General features: G+C 40.7%; 1 protein-coding gene across 4 annotated transcripts in view; it reads right to left on the bottom strand.

Moving 5' to 3' along the window:
• Positions 1-18279, bottom strand: part of PHEX (phosphate regulating endopeptidase X-linked) — a 195443-nt gene that overhangs the window by 122927 nt on the left and 54237 nt on the right. For 3 of the 4 annotated variants that reach the window (XM_007174661.2, XM_057539099.1, XM_057539100.1), the window contains 4 exons: positions 17118-17201; positions 15728-15873; positions 8157-8250; positions 5859-5987 (listed from right to left, as the gene is read on the bottom strand). In XM_007174661.2, the coding sequence (XP_007174723.2) occupies positions 5859-5987; positions 8157-8250; positions 15728-15873; positions 17118-17201 (453 nt within the window). The remainder of the gene's footprint in view (positions 1-5858; positions 5988-8156; positions 8251-15727; positions 15874-17117; positions 17202-18279) is intronic. The other variant, XM_057539101.1, reaches the window with a different exon arrangement.

The following is an 18279-nucleotide window of genomic DNA, read 5'->3' as shown; positions in this document are numbered from 1 at the left end:
CTATTTACAGTGACAATACACCATGGATTCTCTGAGAGAGTTCTACTTTCATACCCTTCATATAACTTTCCACAAAAGCAACTTGTTAAATGTTTAGCTAATATGCTGTATTTTTAAACTATGCATGATCTTCTAAATAAGATTACAAAACTTAAAAAGTTCTCTGACAGACACGGTCATGACTTTGGGTCTGAAAACTGGAGAGAAAATGTTAGTGTAAAAGGCACAAAATGGTATTCCAAGGACATATTCAGTTTGGCCTCCAAAGTATTGACCAAGATTTAAAATGTAGGATATTTCACATACAAGTCCATATTTCTGACTTCTCTCAAAAAACCAAAAACCAGGGGACTTCCCTGGTGGCGCAGTGGTTAAGAATTCGCCTGCCAATGCAGGGGACACGGGTTCGAGCCCTGGTCCGGGAAGATCCCACATGCCGTGGAGCAACTAAACCCGTGCGCCACAACTACTGAGCCTGCGCTCTAGAGCCCACGAGCCACAACTACTGAAGCCCACGCACCTAGAGCCCGTGCTCCGCAACAAGAGAAGCCACCGCAAGGAGAAGCCCGTGCACCGCAACGAAGAGTAGCGCCCGCTCGCTGCAACTAGAGAAAGCCTGCACACAGAAACGAAGACCCGACGCAGCCCAAAAAAATAAATTTATTTTAAAAAAAAGAGGCTGTAAAAACAGAAATACTGAGAAGCATAAAGTCTCTTAGAGGAACCCAGGTACCAGTGTTCAAAGGAAAACTAAATAGCTCAGAGGAAAAAAACAACAACAAAAAAAAGCAGAACTAAAAAGTAGCCTGAAGGCCCTCACACGGGGTTTGGCACAGTCCACTTAAAGCAATTTGAATCAGGGAAATTTTCTATGACCTGAAAATTGAAGCGATTACTTGCACTAATGCAACAGGCTTTAGTAAACGATGTACTGCTGCCCTGAGTCAAATGCCTGCCCTGCTCACGTGAATTGCCAGAGCTGTTTTTTGGTGGTAACTGCAAACAAATGAATGGTGCTAAGGCCTTGCTACTCCAAGTGTGGTCCCTAGACCAGCAGCGTCAGCACTGCTTGGGAGCTTGTTATGCAAATTCTTGGGTCCTACCCCAGACCAAGTTAAAAGGCAATGAGATTTTGCATTTTAACCACCAGATCCTTCGGTGATTCCTGTACACATTAAAGTTTGAGAAGTACCTGAAGTTTAACCTTCTGACTGTATTCATTTGCTTAACAACTGTTTTTGAAAATAAAACAATGGCAGCCACCCCTCTGAGTTAGTGTCTCTGGAATTTGTCCCATTGGGGATATTTTTGTTTTTCTCTTTGGATTGTAGCTAATAATAAAGAACGTTTTTCAAGTAAATCAGTGGTTCCAGGTGGTTCTTGGATGAGAGCCCTGTAACACGGCTATAAAAAGCCAGATATTACTCTTATAAGTTTCCAACTTAAGTATTCCCTGAGGCAAATAGCTTCTGCTTAAGGGAGGCAAATAATTTTATGTAAAATAAATGAGTATCTGTGTAACTATCACACTACCTTCACGCCCCATGTACATCAAAATAAGGGAAGTGCCAAAATCAACTTTACTTGTCACATCCTGACACATGAAAAAGGGACTTTCACACCAAAACTGAGACAAACAAATTAATCCACATACCTTTCGTATTACTTAAAATTCTTCTACTGCCAAAAAAAAAAATCCTGCTATATAAAAACACCTCCATTATCCCTTAATTGTTTTTATATCCTTCCCAGGGCTTATAATGTTACCACTGTGATTATCTGATAAATTCTCAATCCATTTACTCCGACCAAGGAGTGAAAGAAAACACAATGGGAATATTCAGTTTTTTGAAATAAGACATTAATTCTTCAGTGGAATTATTTACAAGAAGAGTACTTTCAGGTTCAACTATAAAGTCTCGAACTTGGCATAAAATTCTCCAAAGTATCAAAAGACAGAAAAAAATCCAAGTAAATGTGCTTAGATGTATGGCATTCCAAAGCAAACCTCAGCACATAATACATAGTTGTAATACATATCAACACATAATACCAACCAGTGGAATTATCATGGCTTAACAGACTTTTTTATTTCTTTGCCTTTAAATTCAATGTTTAATGACCACCTGCATCCAAGGTGCTTACATATTCATATCTGACTGACTACGATGGATTGTTATTAGTGAAGGGAAGCAAAATATACCATCCCAAAATATGCCCCTTTGGCATATCGATTATTTGGTGCTGATTATTTTTGAGAGGCTGCAGACACAGGAATTGTCCTGAAAACAGTAGAAATCACCCTTTTGTGAGAGAAATTAACATTTAAAAGGGTAATCTCCATTGTAAGGGTGTCTCCCTCTCTGTACCAAGAGGAGGATGACTAAATCTCTACAAACTCTTATCAATGGAGAAGGCAAGGACTTAAATCTTCATAACAGCCATACCCTTATTTACTGCATTTTGTCTGATGCCCATAACTGGCTTCTCCCAGTGCTCAACGTCTTATTTCGTCTTTAGCTGGACTTGGAATTTAAGGTGGTAGCTTGGGCCATTTCTGGGAGTTACTCAGTTTTCCTGAGTAGAAGAGGTACACATGTTATTAAACTTGTTTGTTTTTCTCCTATTAATCTTTTATTACAGGACGGTCTCAGACAAGAACCTAGAAGAGTAGAGAAAAAATTATTTTTCCTCCCCTCCGTTAGTTAATCATATCTAGATATTCTGCTTCATGCCATTTGTAAAATATAATTCTTCACAAAGAAAATGCACATCAAAAAAAAAAAAAAACCTAGCTAAATTGAAATTTCTATTTTAAAACAGACCCTCTCCTCCAGTGTAGCTGAAACACATGGAGAAGAACACAGCCAAAATGAGGAGACTTTTTAAAATTCATGACCTCCAACTTCACCTAGAGCAGCCATACTACATTTCCTCAGTTTACTCAGTCTCCCACTCCCCTGGACAACCGTTTCACTCCTCCTCTCTCCTCCAACCTTCAACCCCAACCCCTGTCCTAAACTCAAGACTCACATACCCTACTGCCTCCATGACATCTCCACCTGAAGTCTGATAACATCTCAAATTCAACATGGCCAAAACGGAACTCCTGATCTTCCCTTCCAAACCTGATCCTCCCCACAGTATTCCTCTTCTCAGTTAATAGCACCTCCGTATTTCCATTTAATCAGACTCAGAACTCTTACTCTCAGATCCCTCAACAAATCTGTCAGCAAACTGCGCCGGTTCTATCCTTCAGAATGTATTCAGAATACAACCCCTTCTCACAACTTCCACTGCTACCATCTGGTCCAAGCCACCATCATCTCTGGCCTGGTCCCTCTGATAGTCTCCTAATTGGCCTCCCTGCTTCTATTCTTGACCTGACACAATCTCTTCTCAACACAGCAGCCAGGGTGATCCTCTCAACATAAGTCAAGTCACATCAGGCCTCTGCCAAAAAGCCTGCATTAGCTCCCCACTTCACTCAGCGTAAAAGCCAACATTCTTACAATGTTCTACAAGTCTTATAAAACGCCACCCCATCCCTGCTATTGCTCTGACCTCAGTGCCTACTTCTCTCACCCTCATTCACGCTGCTCCAGCCACGTGGACCTCCCTGCTCTTCCCTGACCTCTCCAGGCACATCCCTGCCTCAGGGATTTTGCACTAACTGTTCCATCTGCTTAGAACACTCTTCCCCCAGATAGATGCCATATCTAATTCTCTCACCTCCTTCAAATCTTTGCCAAATGTCATCTTCACAATGAGGCTTTCCTTGATCATCCTATTCAACCCTACAATCCACCCCACATATTCATACCTTCCAGCGCTCCCGATTTGTCTTTACCCTGATCTCATTCTTCTCTCTTCCAGAGTCCTTATCATCTCCTAATACACTTGTTAATGTATGCATTGTATTGATTTTTTTTGTCTACCCTCACCAATAGAATGTCTTCTCAATGAGGTCAGGGATCTTTGTTCTCTGCTGTATCCCAAGTGCCTAGAACAGTGCCTGGTATATAACAGATGTTCAACAAATATTTGTTGAGTAAATGAATGAAATTAAACCTCACCTTTTACTAGTGGATTTATCTGGTTGGGCCATTAACACCACTACGACAATTACGAATAGCCACAGATCATGGGTGTAATCAACATGGAAGTTGATTACAATGCTCTTTCCATATATGTTTAGAAATTTACAAAATAAAAGGATTTCTTTTTAAGCTTATGAAAAAAATTGACAGTGCTTTCTGTGAAATAAATGTCACATCTCTAGTTTTTAGAAGACAGCATAAGGAAAGGGGGAAAAAATCCCTGCATTTTGTTTCTGTTTCAAAGCTACTTAATAGTTGTTAAATATGGGAGGGTGTGGAGAAAAGGGAACCCTCCTACACTGTTGGTGGGAATGTAAATTAGTGCAGCCACTATGGAGAACAGTATGGAGGTTCCTTAAAAAACTAAAAATAGAACTACCATATGATCCAGCAATCCCACTCCTGGGCATATATCCAGAGAAAACTCTAATTCAAAAAGATACATGCAACCCAATGTTCATAATAGCACTATTTACAATAGTCGAGACATGGAAGCAACCCTAGTGTCCATCGACGGATGAATGAATAAAGAAGATGTGGTGTACACACACACATACACACACACACATATACACACGATGGAATACTACTCAGCCATAAAAAAGAATGAAATAATGCCATTTGCAGCAACATGGATGGACCTAGAGATTATCATACTAAGTGAAGTAAGTGAAGACAGAAGAAAGACAAATACCATATGATATCACTTATATGTGGACTCCAAAAAAATGATACAAATCAACTTATTTACAAAACAGAAATAGACTCACACACATAGAAAACAAACTTATGTTTACCAAAGGGGAAAGGGGAGAGGGATAAATTAGGAGTTTGGGATTAACAGATACACACTAATATATATATAAAATAGATAAACAACAAGGTCCTACTGCATAGCACAGGGAATTATACTCAATATCTCGTAATAACCTATGATGGAAAAGAATCTGAAAAAGAATAGATATATATGTATGTATAACTGAATCACTTTGCTGTATACCCAAAACTAATACACTGTAAATCAACTATACTTCAATAAAAAAATTGTTTGTTTTCAACCCAACCAAAAAATGGGCAGAAGACCTAAATTGACATTTCTCCACAGATGGCCAATAGGCATATGAAAAGATGCTCAACATCACTAATTATTACATTATACTATATATATTATATATATAACTATTATACACATAACTGTATCACTTTGCTGTACACCAGAAACTAACACAATGTTGTAAATCAACTATACTTCAATTTTTTTAAAAGTTGCTTATTTTGAAGAACAAAAAATAAATAAATAAAATTGGCAAAAAAAGAAAAGTTGTTAAATATATTACAAATCACTTCATCACTGGGTCTCCAGCTTCCTCATCTGTAAAACAAAGAAATCTGACTACAAAATCTCTACCTTTTGTAATTACAATAGTTCAAATATCCAATCCTAAAATTATTTAGGTCCTCTTTTTTCCTAAGCATTGACCTAACACATTTAATCTCTACAGGAGAAATTCTGACTCTTTAAGGCATGATTTCATGCTGTTTTCTCATTTCTAAATTTTCTTAATTTTCATGATAACATTCTACATTTGAGTTTGAGCTTTCAATTAATATGGTACTGCAGGAATTCCTCTTTGAAGCAAAACTGTGATCTAGATTCGTCACTTGAAGAGCTAGAAGGCTGATGTTGGCCTGCTGACCATATCCATGTCAGATCTGGTTAACTGCTCTTGTTTTTATCAGCTGGGGAGCAGCACTTACCACCTCCTTCTTGTCTTCCTGGAAGTGTACATCCACAAACATTTTTCCAACAACATAAGGGAGGGTACTTTCAATAAAGTTGACACATTTGTCCCACTGAGGCAACAAAGTTGTGGTACCCTGGATTACCTGTGGGAGATAATCGATCCAGATTGAGCTTCACTTGGATAAAACCAACGACTGAAAAAAAGTTCAAACAACCTGAAGGAAACAGTCTACAAAACACTGCAGGCCCCAACCCATATACATGTGTCAGATAGTAAACCAAAGGTAAAATCGGACGAAGAAAAATATTCCGCTTGTCCCATTATATTTAAAACTAAGTGAAAATATTTTAAGAGTGGATAATAATGTATTCCTCCTTTCCTTCCAATTTTCCCCATTAAACAAAGGATTTGGACAATAGCATAGCTTTTCTGCAGTTAACAGGGATGTGAGGGGATGCTGTCCAAGTGTCCAGATGGTAGTTAATATCTACTGAGAACTAAAGTTCCACCAAGAAAGGTCTAACATCAGTAGGTGATCAAAGCTCCTACCCAGTGAGGGTTTCCTTGCTCTGGGAAGTACACTCACAAGACAGACCAGGAAAATATGCCCACCATGAACAACCCAGGAAGCATATTTACATTGTGTCATAACAGAACACACTGGTGACCAAGTAAAAAATAGATGTCAATGTTTTTCTCATCTGTCCCAATTAAACCATTTCAAGAAAACACGTACAAACAAGTAAGGAAGTTCCAAAGCAGGACTTGGAAGGCTCAAAGGTTTACTCTTGGGGGATGAAAGCAAAGAAATAAATATCGTTTAAGTTGCCCTTGCAGGTTGGGAGTTTGGAGCACTCAAAATGCAAAGTGAAGGCAGACAGCAAGGGAGGGAGGCTCTGAGAATGGTGGCTGGAGGCATCCCTTGAACGATGTTAGACCCAGGTTGTTGATTCAGAGCAAATGGGATTAACAATGAAGTTCATCTATTCTTCCTCTACTTTCTGATAACACAACCACTCTCAGAGGTAAGAAATGAATGAATCTATTTTTAAAACTTCTAAAGAAAGAGATCCTACAATCTTCTTTGGCGATTCAGTATTATATTTAGCACTTTATGCTCAAGAAACATCCCTTCATACCTAACCTCAAATTTTCACACACTACTTCTTACACCTCTCTATTCTCTTCACAGTGGGGGTGGAAAGCAGCTGGGTACCATATTTTATGTGATCCATGGGAGTTAAAAATACACACAGACACATATACATAATCTACCTTTTTTGTAGCTTAACCCTTTGATATGACCTCAACATATATAGTTGTTTTATGATGTTCTCTATAAAGCTCAATACTCTAGTGACTTTAAGGGCCAAAATGTATCCAAAATAATTGTGCTACTACTCAAGAGTAATGACCCACTAAGAACTTCTCTACTTATCACTTTCTCTAGTAACTAAAATGTCTATTAAATGAAATTATAGCTTACAAAATTTGCCATTACTTAACTCCAAATTGAGATTAAATTAACTTAAAATATTTTTTAAAGTCACAAAATTCTTAAATGTAAAAAAAAAAGCCACAAAATCCTTAAGTCCTGTATTAGTAAGAGAATTACTCAGACAAAAGCCTCTGAAACAAAGAGTAACACCTATGTAAGTTAAGAGGAGAACAAGAGTGGGAGAGGAGCAAAGATCACAGAGCTGGGTGAGGAGGGGGAGAAGAAAAGTGTTTCAGGCAGTTGAGCCACATCTCAGAGGAGACTAAATTTAGGCCTCTTTGGCCTAGTAGAATTAGGATAAACTAAAAGACTGAAGATCAAGGTAGAGTTAAAGACAAAACTCTACCCCTAAATTAAAGATGAAACTTTACCATCTAATACTTATATCATGCATATTTTGAATATTCAGAATACTGAAAATGAAAGACAGTTACAAATATATCACTAAGAAATATTAAAATTATAATTACACTGACCCACTTAAAAACACTGGGGGAAAGGGGAATAAACTGATAAGAAGGGGAGAGCGAAAACAACATGGTGGTCCCAAGTATTGCCCTCAATATCTCTATATAGCCTCATCAAAGAAGAGCTTGAGTGTACCTTACTGTATGTAAGGTTTACCTCAATAAAAAGAAATAAAGCCAAAAAAAAAAAAAATAGAGTTCGAGCTGCAAAACTCCCTCTGTTTAAACAATTGGATTGTTTCATCCAATCCCTGAAGATGATTTTTATTGGATTAGTTAATATACAGACTGTTCCGGCATGTGAAGTTATCCAGTGATGTAACACTGCAATCTTCTTAAAACGTACCCGTGAGAATTCCAGCCACCTATACTGAAAGCGCCTGCTTAGGTTTGGAATTCTGGAATAAACCATCCTCCACACCAAATAGTTGGCAACTGTCCTGTTAACAGAAAGAGAAGCACATTTGTTGTGTTGAATTTGATATCTGATGCTCTGCAGAGCACCCTGGGAAAATCTGTTGGCAAAGCTCCATGGAGGGACCTCTTGCTCATACAAAACTGCAGAACTTTCACTTGAGTAATGACATAAGATGATACAGTGTCAATAAGCTCAACCAAAATTGGCTTGCTTTTCACCACCTAATACAGATAGATGATATGAAAATTCCAGCCCCAGGCCTTAGCGTGAACATTTTGCTTTCCCACTCAGGACATGGAGTCCGCTGTTACCCAGCCTTTCATGTCTAGAAATTGTCAAGAACTTCCAATTATTAGGTGACTTGATAAAATGCAGATGAATTCTTACCTTTTGGAAACAAAATGCAATATATTGGCTAATACCAATTATATAGATATGCACCCTGGCTGCAAACCTACTAGATGTGGGAGTTTGGGCAAGTCACTTAAGCTCGTTGATTTTATCTCTGTCATACAATGAGAATGATCCCTACCTTATAGGGCTATTGTGAAGTTAAAATAAGTAACAAAATGTTTGACAGAGTAAATTCCAGTTTTCATTGCTGTTCACTTCCAAATATATGAACAACCCCATACGCTCATGTAATGTCCATAATACATATTTTTAAAAATCCGTTACATTTTCTTAAGTGTTGCCTTTTTTCTATAAGCAAAACATGCCCTGACCTTAGAAGGATGTGTGATCTGAGTTAATTTCCAACTCAATAGTGATGATGAATTTTTAATGACCCATCCCCTCCCAGCTGTGCCATTACCATGGTGACTAATAACACACATTCCTGAGATGGCTCTCGGTCAGCCAGCCAAGTGAGAGCAGTGTGACATGATGATGGCAACTGGCCCATCAAGAACAACCCACACTCTCATTTGCGTGGCATCCTAACCCAGTGGATATGCACTCTTAGCAATTAAATGTATTTCAGCATATACACCCAAGATATGTATAGCCATTTTAATTTATATAGAGATATACTAAAGGACTAACATATCAGGAACGTTTTTCACAAATACAGAAATAGACATTTTGAAAGATAAAATGAAATAAAGATATTTTCCAAACTCCTTAGTTAATCCTTCAAACACTTTTAGTTAATTCTTCAAGACACATTATCCATATAGGATTAGGTTAATACAATGACAGTCAATGGAAATCAACATCTCATATGGTTGTCTTGACTATTTCAAAATATTTTGACCATATCCTTCCCAGATCTGGTTAGAACACCATTGTTTTTACCTTGTCATCTGGCCAACCAAGATGGCGTAACTAGAGTGGGCGAAGGGCCACTTCTGCCATTTTTTTCCCATTCACTTTGTGCTTATACAATTAGTAATAGCTTCAATTCCTGTTTCTCTACAAGAATTTTTTAAATCACTTGTCCATTTTGTGAGGATTAAACCAATAATAAAATTCATAAATCTACAGGTATATGTAAATGACTTGAGATTATTTTTAATATACGGAATAAAGACTAACCAGTGAAGGTAACACTGTCTTGCCTCATATGTGCCACGCAGATCAAATGAAGGGTCCATGGCCATCTATATAGCAAAACTCAATATAGCCTAGGTATTTTTTCAATGGAAAGAATAAAGAGATATAGAAGTTCTAAAATTTTCTTCTCAGACCCAGTGGATCTTGTTGAGGTATGCACACTTCCCCTCGGAGACCACCACTCTCATCAGCAAAATCTAGCCCTTGTCCATGCTCTTTTGAGGCACTATAATAAACATGTAGTTTTAGGTCATTCCTTTGGACCTTTTGAGTTCACATCCCTAATCCTGAGAAAGACAAGAAGTGCTCACTGAGCACCTACTGTTGGCCAAGTATCGTCCCAGATGCCATGAGGAATGTAAAGAAATAGGAATGCAGCACCTACATTCAGAGAACTTAGAGTGTAGCTGGGGGACACGGAACTTCAGATTTCAGCTTGTTCGTGAAAAATGGGGTTTTTAATTGAATGGGATACACGGTAAGTACATAAGGAACCCTTCTTTCATTCACTCATTCAGCACATCCTGAGCACCCGATATGTACTAATAGTTCTAGGTGCTGGGGAGATGGACAGGGGAGAAAGCTATACCCCTGATCTCCTGGGTCTTTTAGCCAAGCAGGGAACCAGGCAAGCACAGAAATAATGATCTGGAGACCCCAGCACCCAAAAGTGCATGCCAGACCCTGGGCTGGGGAGAGTGCACACCTCAACCTGAGGGGTGAGAGTAGGCCTCGGGAGAGGGACGGGGCTTGGGCTATGAAGGCTTCAGGGTGTGAAGCAGGACCATGAACTGTGGACAGGCTGAATAATGCAGGAATAGCTTCTGTGTTGGAGGGGATGCTGAGCAGGGCCATCACTCAGAGCTATAGGCAGAAAGGCCAGCTACAGCAGGGAACACACAGGCTGCAATTAGGGTCCAAAATCTAGAATGTTAAAGGGGCAGAGCCCAACCCTAACACAAGGTCTGTATGTTCTTCAACCTTAAAATACCGCTTTTGGGCTGTGAGAGCTGTGCTGGCTGCATAAGTAGAGATTCAAAGGAGGTCCACGGCCAGCAGATATGCTTACGTGAGTTCAAAAGCTTTTCCCTCAAGGGGTCTGTGATGAGCCAGGTCAACTGGGGAAGTTGTTAGGATGTGGCCTGATGCTGGCGGTAAAAGAGGCAGCATGATGCAAGTATGTTGGGGTTTTAGATTTTTCGGCGTTTCCTGCTCCCTTAAAATCACACCGCTTAAGGCATCCCATATTATCTATAACTCCCACAGCATTGCTATAGGAGAGATGTTATTGTACGCATTTTACATAAAAGGAAACTTGACGCCTACAACCATTAAGTAATGCCTCATGATCCCATAATCAGTCGGTCTCCAACTTAGTAGAATCACCTGGGGAGTTTTAAAAGTCCAGATGCCCAGGCCACTCCAGACCAATTAAATCAGTATCTCTAGGGTGAGACCCACGATAAATATTGTTTTTAAATCCCCCCCAGCTAAGTCCAATGTGCAACCAAGTTGGAGAACAGGTGTAATAAGCAGTGGAGCCTAGACCAGACCAACGTGTGTCTGACTCTTAAAGCCTCTGCGCTTTTCCCCATGCCACACAGTGAGGGATTAACACCTCTAGTTCCACAAAGATTTCCTGTCCAGTCACAGAGACCCCAAAACACTCCGACAACCACACTTCACAGAAATCTGTGGGTATGAAGAAAGAACAGTGTGTGAGGCCTTCATAAGCAAGGCATGACCGAGACGATAGCACACAAAGACCTCTGAGAGCTGGAAGATGGAACCGGGGAAGCTCGCACGGGGAGGCAACGGCGCTGATGCGCTGCCCCAGCGTGCTGTAAGTACACCGACAGAACGCTGGGGAGCACAGCTTGGGGGTGCTAATATTACCACGCCAGGAACAGATCTGACCGTAATGACTGAATTACTGCCACTTAAGGCTCAGATGTATCAAAAAACAAAAATAAGACTCGGCAACAGTCCGTGAAAAATAACACATCTTTTTTTTCAAAAAGCATTTTTAGCAGTATGGTAATTTCCCCAAATGGCAATAAATAAAGTAGAGGAAAGCAAAGCATCTCAGGAGAGAATCCACCACTAAGAGAGCAGCATGAAATCATTTCCCAAAGCCTCTGACTAGGAAGATTTTTTTTTTTAAGAAGATTTTCCTGCCCCTTGTTTTCAATTAGTGACAGCTTACATTTGTATTACATTTAAGAGATCATAAAGACCTTTTTTGATCCTCATGACGATGCTGTGGGGTGGTTATTATTATTATTCCAATTTTCAGATAAATAAAACAAAGGTCAGAGGTCAAAGGACTTATAAGTGTGGGTCAATTCCAGGACTAACATTTGGGTCTTCAGATTCCACAGCTTGCATTTGCTCCTCTGAGTCAAACCACCTGAGGTAAGCCAAGCAGGTACCTCTCGAAGGTTCTCAAAGCCAAAGAGACCTTCCTAAATCCTAGAGGCGGCCCAGAGGTATGCAGCTTCACCATCACCTGAGAACTTGTTAGAAAATTCCTGGGCCTCCCCCAAGATCTACTGAATCCGAAACTGTTGCCTCTTTTTTTTTTTTCTTTTTTTGGATGCACTGCACAGCATGTGGGATCTTAGTTCCCCGACCAGGGATCGAACCCATGCCCACTGCAGTGGACGTGCGGAGTTTTAACCACTGGACTGCCAGGGAAGTCCGGAAACTGTTGCCTTGAAGGCAACATCCAAGTTAATGCTAGTCCCATCACCCAACATGCTCAACATCCCCCTTTTCCACTCTCCCCTACCTGGAAAATTCCTCCTTATCCTTTGGGGTTCTGCTCCTATGTCACCTCCTGCACAGTGGGCATTGGGCCATCGGTTAACTTTTAGAAATTTTTAGGAAGTATCTTCTATGTGAGAAGTACCATGCTAGGCCTTGAAGTTACAAAAGCAATTACAGGAGTGCCCACCATCAGATGCTCACTGAGTCGTGGAGATGAGGGAGAGGAGCAAACCAGAAAATTAGGTAAGTTCTTTGATATTTTGCTCCTGGGCACAAAGCTAGACTATATTGCCCAGCTTCTCTTGCAGTTAAATGGGTCATGTGGCTGAGTTCTGGTCAATGGAATATGGGTTGAAGTGACACATTCCACTTCTAGGCCTTCCCACAAAACCTCCTGTGCAATCCTCCACTCTCTCTCTTTCCCCATCCACTGGCTGAATGGAGAGGATTCCAAAAAGCCAGAGGAAGGCAGAACCACAAGATGGAAGGAGCCTGGGTTCCCGAGTCCCTACTTGGAGGAAAGCTGCCTTACAGGGACACCCATGTTGGACATTCCAGGAGCAGAGAGTACAATTTTCATTGTAAAAGCCAATAAGAGTTTAGAGGCGCTTATTACAGTGATTGGTATGTCCTGACTAATATAGTAACTAGGGAACCCAAGGGCACATTTCCTTGACCACTCTTGTGCCACAACACAAGTGAGGATCAAAGATGATTAGCAGTCTAAAACCCGTACTGTGCCATGCAAATAAAGTGCTCTCAAAATTCTCAAGAAGCATGTAGTGTTTTGAAATCTCATAAACATACACAGAATCCAAGTTGTTTTTGAGGAATTGGTTGCTGAAGAGTAAACTATGTGACAGAGATTTGGTTTTTGTCTTTATTTAAAACTGAAGCTTCATAACATCTGCAGGTCATTTATGTTATGTACATAATGTCTGCAGTTAATTTTTCTATCTATATTTTCTTACACTATAGTTCACTATGTTTACATCTGTCTAAGTTATCATTTTGTCAAGAACCAGATTAAAGTCTTCCTCCAATCATGGTCTTTCTTGGTCCCTCTGCCATGACAGGTCCTGCAATTCTAAAGTGTAATCACCACCAAAGAGATTATCTAATACAGTAAACCAAGGCCCAATCTATCCCCTGATTGTAAATTATGCTTTTGTGGAAATAAAATTAATACAATTTCCAAAAGTACCTACTAACTTACAACTGAAGATAACACAGACACTAGAAGAAACCAACTCACTAGGTGCTGAAGGACGCATATACAGCATGGCAAATTCCATCTTTCAAGAGAAATTAGCACCACCATTTAAAATGTGCTGAAGTAACTCAATGGCATAGGAGTACAAAATCATTTGGGTCATATTTTATAGTATTTCAGAGCTAGGAAGTACATATGAAAAAGTTTTCTAAAGCAGTGAGTCTCCCAAAAAACTAATCATAAGATTCCTGGGGTGCTTGTTAAAATACAGATTTCTGGGCCTCACCCCAGATCTACTGCATCAGCCTCTAAGGAGGAGGGCCCTTGGAATCTGTATTTTTATCAAGGGCCCAAGGTGATGCTGCTGGCATTACTGGTCCACAGACCACACTTGGAATAGCAAGGCTCTACCTCACAAAGAATCTGAAGTGAATTTATTATTTCTACTCTCGCTTTTCTGCATGTTTACTTTTCTGTATGCCTTCTTCAATGAACACATATTGTTTTTATCATAAGAAAATAGCATCTTAAAATGAACAGCTCTTCAAAAGTGTCTAAGTGTTTTCATAGGTGGGGATGGATGCTAAATTTTATTCCTAGGACTTCTGCAGGTGCCTTTTTTCCAACACAATTCCTGGTAACATAGCCTTGTCTAAGTCCAAATAAGAAAGTATGATTTTTAATCATGGCCCGGCAATTAGCCTATTAAGCTGTCTTTGTGAACTATTTGACCTTCCTGTGCTTCATTTTCTAGTCAAATGTGAATGGCTTCATGAGGATGTAAAATTCTCTTTCCTGATCTAAAATATGACACAAGTCAACCCATCTATGAAACAGAGTCACGGACGTGGAGAACAGACTGGTGGCTGCCAAGGGGGAGGGGGTTGGGGGAGGGCTGGAGGGGGAGGTTGGGGTGAGCAGACGTGAGCTTTTATACATGGAATGCATAAACAACAAGGGCTTACCGTAGAGCACAGAGAACTATATTCAGTATCCTATGATAAACCATAATGGGAAAGAATATAAAAAAAAGAATGTATATCTATGTATAACTGAACCACTTTGCTGTACAGGAGTAATTAACACAACACTGTAAATCAACTCTACTTCAATAAAAAAAAATTCTCTTTCTTGGACATTTTTAGCATTTCCTTGTTTTGTAGTGCTAAAGGAACAAAGCAACAAATTCTAAAACATTCTTTAAGAAAAACCTGACAGGGCCTTCCCTGGTGGCGCAGTGGTTAAGAATCCACCTGCCAATGCAGGGGACACGGGTTCGAGCCCTGGCCTGGGAAGCTCCCACATGCCATAGAGCAATTAAGCCCGTGTGCCACAACTACTGAAGCCTGCGCGCCTAAAGCCTATGCCCCGCAACAAGAGAAACCACTGCAATGAGAAGCCTGCGCACTGCAACAAAGAAGCAACGCAGCCAAAAATAAATAAATAAATAAATAAATAAAAGAAAAACCTGACAGTTCCTGAAGTTGTTTCATCAGTCCAATTTTTCTACAGTTCTCAGAGTGACCTTATGTCTTTTCAATACTGGTACTTTGGTTTATTGCCACAAAGTGACTTAATGGCTTAAAAGAAACAAGAAAAAAACAGCAAAGGACCAAGAATGAACTGGGGGAAAACAAAGATGTTCATATAGAAAGTTCAGAAAATAACATCATTATATGACTAGTTCCCAAAACTAATAAACAATTTAGGCTTTTAGAGAGAAAATATGGAGAAAGACTAGAAATAAGGGGCAAAAACACTGCGTATTTGTTGTCATCATAGCAAATAAATTACCCCAGATGATGGTTTCGGCCCATTTGTCACAAAGGGCACCACGACTTTCCCTAAGACTCTTTTGATGTAACTTTCTTTAAAAACAGTTTTCAAAGGACATGAGAGGGAAGACCTTATAATTTAAAAGGAAAAATAAAAGTCACAGTAAAATGCACAAGAAAGCTCTTACTTCTTCCTCTCAGAGCCTAATATCCTAAACAAATCCTTGAAGTACTGAGGGACACGGACCACCACATTCTCTGAGGGGCCAATGTCTTTCAGTTCGGGGTAGAGTCTGACATCGATGACCTTCTTGATGAAGTCCAGCCAGTCAAACTGAGGAGAGAGAGAAAAAAAACATAGTGAGAAAACCTCTGGGGGGCAACAATCAAGGAGAAAGGCAAATAGAGTCAGCTGAACGTAATCCACTGCTTGTGACTTCAGACCAAATAATTAAACATTCAACTGCTCAAATCTAGAAAATAAATTCCTGATCACTGCCACCCAGACCAGACCTACTGCCTGAATCGTAAATGGAATATGTGCTCTGTACCGTCTGCGTATGCACCACAGATGCGCACACACACTCCCCCGCTAACGTGCACACTCGCTCCCCTGGCCCCTCCAGCACTCCCCCTGCCTCCTCTACTCTCCCCCTCCCTCTCTTCCTTCCTCTCCCTTCTCTCCTGAGCTCTCCCTCCCTTCTTGCACTCTCCCTCCCTCCTGCGCTAGCCCTCACCTCCCTTCTCCCTGCACGCTCCCCTACTCCCTACTCATTCACTCTCCTGTCCACATAGACACAGATGCCCCATTACACTTCTGCTCTTCCCTCTGGCATAGCCTTTCTTACACAGAGGGAAACAAGCAGCAACAAAAAGTAACATATTTCCCCTCTTCATAGCATCACTATCTTGGCGTTCTTACCTGGCTACCCCAAAAGTCAGCCCCAGTCTTTTTCTCTTCTTTTCCTCCCTTGCCTGCCTCCACTATTGAAAAGGAAAAACAGTCACTCACTTGCCCAGCCTAGCCTGTAGGTAGGGATGGCCACGTGCCCCAATCCTACTTGATAAGAAATAAAGGGAAGACACCTAGAAAGGCTTTGGTTTTTCCTGGTAGAAGAGGTAGACATGGCCCATACTGGTGCTTCCAACTTCTTCCTGCCCTGATGGCAGATGTGACATATGCAGCTGTGGCAGCCACCTTACAACCTTGAGTCATCAAACGTGAAGTCAAAAAGCCAACACACTAAGAAGAGTGGAATGGAAAGAAAGAACTTGGATCTTTGACAACACTGTGCAACAGCTAAACCAACACCAACAGCCACCTATGTCTAGACTTCTGTCATATTAGAAAACGGGCTTGAAGTTTTTAAGCCACTCTTGGAAAAGTTTTCTATTCCCTATAGCAGAAAGCATCCTGATGCACAGACAAGGGATATTTTATGTGATGACTGACAAAGATGATGATGAGCAAGAAGACCAATGGTAGGTTTTACGAGCCAAAATTTTACACACAGGTGAAACAGAATCGCTTGTCAAATGACCAGTTAAGATACAATTTCCTGGATCATTTTCACCAACCTGGGGAATCATAGCACTCAGTTGGGAAATGTTCATTTTGTTGTACATGGCCTCACTGGTTCGGTTTTCATGTGGAATCATTATCTGTTGGAAAGAGACTTTGGTTATTTTTTTCAAATGAACCATTTCTTACTGCATGACTACTTTCTACATGTGCCAAAACATCTGCATAGTATCATAAACTTTTTCAAGATTTTGGTGTGGTGCCGAACCTGGGAGAGAGGAAAAAAAGCTATCACTTCAGGCAAGATTAAGAAAATAAAAAGAAACTTTGCTGTCCCGCTCAGTGTGAAACATTGTCCTAGGTACAAAAATAACTACTCGAATCCCTCCCATCCCTATAATGCGGATGGGCAAAATCTGTTACTGGCTCGGGCTTCACAGCCAAACTAAGGTTGAGCAATTGAGACAAACATCCCACCTTCACCTGTGGGGTCCAGGTAATGACCTCCATAGGTCATGGACTACAGACCACCCCTTCATCCCTAAGGGAACATTCTCACTGAAGAGCACTAGACTATCTGGACACCACTGCCACCTGTGACTATTCTGTCAACAGCTCATTCCCTCACTTCCCCTCTTCCCTCTGGTTTCTCTGGCCTTGAGATTCCCCTGGCCCCAGTGCTAGGGGTATGGGTTCAGTTACCACCCAGACATATTGCCAAGTCTGCATCTACAGCCCTGACTCTTCACACTCCTCCATTCCCAATACTTAAGCTCTTGGCCATTTTGGCAACACCAAATCTAAGCTTCTAGCCTCTGCCATGTTTAGTCTGAGAAGAGCAACAACAATCATCTTCCTCAAGGGCCATCTTAATCACTTCCGTGGACAGGCAGTAGCTCCCCATGCCCCTGAGCACATCATGATTTTGCCTTAAGACCATCCATCATCTGACTCCCTTGCATTAAACTTACCACCTTCCAACTCACACAGGACTCCCCTACCCATCAACACCACCCTCATGGTTTGAACCGTAATTCAACACTTTGCCTATGATTCGTTTTCTTTTTCAAGTCTTTCCAATTAAACTCCACTTGGGGGCTTCCCCGGTGGTGCAGTAGTTAAGAATGCCAATTCAGGGGACACGGGTTCGAGCCCTGGTCCGGGAAGATCCCACATGCCGCGGAGCGACTAGGCCCGTGTGCCACAACTACTGAGCCT

Source organism: Balaenoptera acutorostrata, chromosome X (assembly GCF_949987535.1).
Source record: "Balaenoptera acutorostrata chromosome X, mBalAcu1.1, whole genome shotgun sequence".
In the NCBI taxonomy this organism is placed as follows: Eukaryota; Metazoa; Chordata; class Mammalia; order Artiodactyla; family Balaenopteridae; genus Balaenoptera; species Balaenoptera acutorostrata.
This window is presented reverse-complemented; position numbering and strand designations above follow the sequence as displayed.